This window comes from Apodemus sylvaticus, chromosome 2, assembly GCF_947179515.1.
Source record: "Apodemus sylvaticus chromosome 2, mApoSyl1.1, whole genome shotgun sequence".
Classification (NCBI taxonomy): Eukaryota; Metazoa; Chordata; class Mammalia; order Rodentia; family Muridae; genus Apodemus; species Apodemus sylvaticus.
In genome coordinates, this window is record NC_067473.1 from 91,780,145 (window position 1) to 91,785,464 (window position 5,320).

Consider the following 5,320-nt stretch of genomic DNA (forward strand, 5'->3'; position numbering starts at 1 on the left):
ATCAACCAAAGAGTACACATGGAGTTACCCATGGCTCCAGACACTTCGGCAGCAGAGGATGGTTTTGTTAGACACCAAAGGGAGGAAAGGCCTTTGGTTCTGGAAAGACTTGATGCCATAGTATAGAGGAATACTAGGATAGGGAAGCAGGGGATGGTTGATTGGGGAAGGGGAGATGGCTTATGGGATTTTTTGAGGGGGGGGGTTGTGGTGGGAACCAGGAAAGGGGACAACATTTGAAATGTAAATAAAGAATATATCTAATAAAAAAAGAAAATCAATTCAAAAAATAATAATTTTATGTTTTAAGGTCATCACAGTATTAGGAACTGTATTAAAGGATCACAGCACTCAGAAGGTTGAGAACCACTGATATAGAGGGTTCCTCTGGACGCTTTACTATAACAGTACATCCCTTCAGGGTGAATGACATTGTCTGGAAGCCACAGTCAATTAACTGAGAATGGCTTTTTTTCTTGCAATACTAGAGCAAAGAAGGAATGTCTTTAGCTGTCATGTTCTTATAATCCTTAATAATGAATTTATTATTATTATTATTATTATTATTATTATTATTTTGTGAATTAGAGTTTTCTTTAGATGCTGTTCTTTTTAAATGAAATGATGTGTTTCTAATATCACAAAAAACATTTAAATGTTTCAGGACTCATAAAAGTCTACCAACCCAAATGAAAAAGAGCAAATTGCCATTTGCCTTTTTTGTATATGAAATGACTCCCAGCAACAATTAATAGTGAACTGACCTTGGTTCTCTGTAATGTTTATAGATAAGTAAAAACTCAGTTCTGTTTGGAAAGAAATTATCCCAAGACTACAGTGGTCCCAAAGTCCTGGTGTAACATCAGTCATTCTATCCTTTGCAGTCACACAGAACACATATGTGCACATGATTCAGTTTAGATTAGACAGTGGAGCCCAAGATAGGGCTACATCCCTATCTTGAAGATGAATGTGAAGTGCATTCAATGAGGTTTAGTTTCTTAAAATCTCTTTGCTGTCCTAGAACTGGTGATTTATCACAGCAAAGGAAGAACACTTATTCATTTTTATTTTGGAGATAATATTTTATGAGGAACTATTTATAATGGATATACTTTACGTACTAGATGTTTATTTCTTATCACAGAAGGTTTCTTTGTTTTGCAAGAAGAAAATAAAAGCAATTAATGGTTTAAGTGACTTTCCCACTGTGTCTTATTCCAGATTCTTAGTGGTAAAAGGGAGCCTGCTTTACTGGTTTAGAGAACATACATTTATAATGTAGGTCATGTGACTTACAGGCATTGCTGGCTCATTGGGATACAGGAATACCACATCATCTGTCTTTTGGATGAATGAATATTACACAGACACTCCCTTTTCCTGTTAGTCTGGCATGAGTACCCACACCTGGCTTCCTGAGACTTGGCAAAGGTATCTGTTTCCCTTTTCTTAAGGAGGGTGAACTTTTGGGCCTGCGAGTTCCTGTTCATTGGGAGGATGTGTTAAATGGATATGCAGCCATAAAGGGGGACAGATGCTTGCTCTCCTGTATTTTCTGATGAAGGAAGCAACTAACTGAAGTAAAGAGGAAACGATTCTTTCTGAAATTCCAGTCCGTTTCATAATTCTTATATCAGACTCATTTTAAAAACTTAATTTATTTATTTACATTCCAGCCATTGCTCCTTCTGGTTCCCCCACCACAGTTCTTCATCCTATTCCTCCTCCCCCTTCACTTCAAGAGAGTTCTCCCCCTCCCAAACATCCCCCTTCCTTGGGGGTTCAAATCTCTCAAGGATTAGGCACATCTTCTCCCACTGAGGCCAGACCAGACAGTCCTCTGCTATTTGTGTGCCAGGGTCTTGGAGCAGCCCATGTATGCTCCTGGTTGGTGGCTCATTCTCTGGGGGGCTCCCAGTGGTCTGGATTAGTTGAGACTGTTGGTCTTCTTATGGGGTCACCCTCCCCTTCAGCTTCTTCAGTCCTTCCCTAATTCAACCATAGGGGTCCCTGACTTCAGTCCAATGCTTGGGTATATCTGCATCTGTTTCAGTCAGTTGTTGGTAGGGCCTCTCAGAAAACAGCTATGCTAGGGTCTTGTCTGTAAGCACATCATAGTATTGATAATAGTGTCAGGTCTTTGTGCCCCTCACCTCGATAAGATGGATCCCAAGTTGGACTGGTGACTGGATAGCCTTTCTTTCAGTCTCTTTTCCATTATTGTTCCTGCAGTTCTTTTAGACAGGAACAATTCTGGGTTAGAAATTTTGACTGCAGGTTGGTAACCCCATCCCTCCACTTGAAGCTCTGTCTATCTACTAGAGGTGGACTTTTTGAGTTCCCTCTCACCACTGTTGGGCATTTTGGCTAAGGTTAACACTATTGACTCCTGAGAGTCTATCACTTCCCTGGTTTCTGGTATTTTCAAGAGGGTCTAGCTGCATATTTCCATTAATTTTCCTTTTCCTCTGGGCTTCTTTCCTGTCCTGCCCCATACCTTATCCTGTTCCACTTTTCTCATCTGCCTCCCCTCTCTTACCCATGTACATCATTCCCTCTGCCTCCTGTGATTATTTTGTTTCCCTCTTCTAAGTGGAATTGAAGCATCTTCACTTGGTCCTTCCTTCTTGTTAAACTTCTTTTTTTGTTTTTGTTTTTGTTTTTTTGAGTCAGGGTTTCTCTGTGTAGTCCTAGCTGTCCTGGAACTCACTCTGTAGACCAGGCTGGCCTTGAACTCAGAAATCCGCCTGCCTCTGCCTCCCAAGTGCTGGGATTACAGGCGTGAGCCACCATGCCCGGCTCTTGTTAAACTTCTTAAGGTCTGTGGGTTGTATTCTAGGTATCCTGTACTTTTTGGCTAATATCCACTTATCAGTAAGTATGTATCATGCATGTCCTTTTGCATATGGGTTACCTCACTCAGGATGATGTTTTCTAGTTCCATCTATTTGCTTGCAAAATTCATGATGTCCTTATTTTTTTTATGGTGAAAAAAAGGTATATATTTAGAATTAGCCATCTGGACTCAAGTTTAAATGATCTCAACCTTGTTGGCAACATCAAGAGCATCATAATCAGGAGCCAAGTGAACACATGCCTTCTTCTGTCTGTCAGGCCTTATCAGCATATTGACTTTGGCCACATCAATGTCATAGAGTTTCTTCATAACCTGTTTGATCTGATGCTTGTTGGCCTTGACACCCACAATGAACACAAGGGTGGTGTTGTCCTTTATCTTCTTCATGGCTGACTTGGAGGTCAGTGGGAGTTTGATGGTAGAATAGTGGTCAAGCTTGTTTCTCCTGGGTGTGCTCTTTTGAGGATATTTTGGCTGCCTCTGGAGCTGCAGGGTCTTGGGCCGCTGGAAGGTGGGTGATGTTAGGATCTTCTTCTTTTTGTGGCTGTGGATGCCTTTTAACACTGTCTTCTTAGCTTTCAAGGCCTTCACTTTGGCTTCAGTTTTGGGAGGGGCAGGAGTTTTCTTTTTTGCTTTCGGTGCCATCTTTCCATGTCCTTATTTTTAATAGTTGAATAGTATCGCATCATGTAGAGGAACCACATTTTTTGTATCCATTCTTCTGTTGAGGAACATCTGGGTTGTTTCCAGGTTCAGGCTATTACAAATAAGGCTGCTGTGAACACAGTGGAGCATGTGTCCTTGTGGTATAGTGGGACATCTTTTGGGTATATGCTAGGAACAACATACAATGACAGGGACTGCCTGCAGAAGGCTGGGATGGAGACATCTAAGAAGCCTGAGGTAGCTCCTTGTAGAAAAGGATGGCATCTGGGACTTTGAGAAGCAGGAGACACATTCCTCCAGGGGACCTTCCATCTGAAATAAGGGACTGTCTGCAATATGCCTGGATGGAGACATCTTGGTAGCATGCAGCAGCTCTTTGTAAAAAATAGTTGTTCCCATTTCTCCTAACCGTAGCCCTGGACAATGGCTGTATAGAGTTCATTTGTGCATGCCTGCTTTTCAGTTGGCCTGGTGTGCACAATTATTATATTATATCTAACTTTCTTAGTTCTTTCTCCTTCAGCTCTGGTGAATTCTGTAAGACCAGATTTTACCTGACGTAATGATTCTTAAACAATTAAAAATTGAGGCATGGGGCACAGCACAGCATAGTCCAAATGGCCCAGGTGCATGCTGTGTGTTCTCATCCTAGAAACAATGCAATAACTGCACAATGGTAGTTCAAGATTAATGCTAGACTTGCAAAGAAAGTTTGAAGAAATTATTAGAAAATGAAATAGAGCCAACATTGGGACCCCAAAAAAGAAAAAAAAACTATTGAAGTTATGAAATAATTTGTACAACATTTGAGAGTGGTTCCTGGATAAGAAGTATAGAGTATATAAAATTTTATATTAGCAAAATTAAGTTAAAACTTTGGAACTCTTGAAGAGGAAAGCTAGGGGTAACTACTGAGTTAAGGGTTAACTTGATTCTTTCTGGCCACTGCCTGGCAGCTTTGCCCGTGTCATTTATCATTAGAGCTTCACAAGAAAATGCAAGTAGCTGGCCTCGGAGCTCTGAGCTCTGAAGTATAATAAGTTAAAGTTAAAGTTTAAATAATGAGAGGGCTGGAGAGATGGCTCAGCTGTTAAGAGCACTTAATTGAGCAGCAGCAGCGGCTGGTCCAGAGGAAGGGCCATCAGCAGTAGAACCAAGTGGACAGGATCCAGGCAGACCCTGCGCCCACGACCATTGGCCATTGCTGGCCAGCCAGGCTGCGAGCAGCGGAGGATTTACGGCGCCTTTCACCACACAGAAGCCACACCAGAACTCTGCCTCCTGCCAGTCAGATACGAGGCCTCCATATTGGTTCTTGGTCGCCAGAGAAATCAGACTGAGGTACGCAAATATAACCCGAGACCAACATCGCGGGGGTCTAAGCCCGACGGGCAGACGGGCATTGGCCTGCACCCAGGCCCTGGGCTGATGGGGGGGGGGGGCCACCAGGGTGCAAACACGGCCAGGAGGTTCCCCCCCCCCCCCCCCCCCCCCCCGGCTAACAGGCATAGCCCGAGCCGGACATAGCAGGGGTCTCAGACGGTCAGGCCCTGGACTGCCCCCAGGTCCTGGGTTGCTCGGTGGGCCATCTGTGTGCCGACCCAGCCAGGAGCTTGTTTGCCCGGGCCGGCGTGCACCACCGCCATTTTGCCTATGGGAAGCCAGAGGGACCCAGGAGACCAAACCAAACCAGCTAACAGGCATAGCCTGAGGCGGACATAGCAGGGGTCTCAGACGGTCAGGCCCTGGACTGCCCCCAGGCCCTGGGCTACTCGGTGGGCCACCTGTGTGCCG

The 5,320-nt window shown here is 43.9% G+C and overlaps 1 protein-coding gene across 1 annotated transcript; it reads right to left on the bottom strand.

Annotated features, from left to right (window-relative positions):
* Positions 1 to 3,034: 3,034 nt before the first annotated feature.
* Positions 3,035 to 3,505, bottom strand: LOC127677496 (60S ribosomal protein L23a-like). Its single transcript, XM_052172566.1, has one exon. It carries the CDS (start codon positions 3,503 to 3,505, stop codon positions 3,035 to 3,037), a length of 471 nt encoding a protein of 156 aa, XP_052028526.1.
* Between the last annotated feature and the right edge of the window lie 1,815 nt (positions 3,506 to 5,320).

Bases quoted from the DNA above. Each gene is read 5' to 3' on its own strand.
- LOC127677496 (XM_052172566.1), bottom strand. From the start codon at position 3,505: ATGGCACCGAAAGCAAAAAAGAAAACTCCTGCCCCTCCCAAAACTGAA.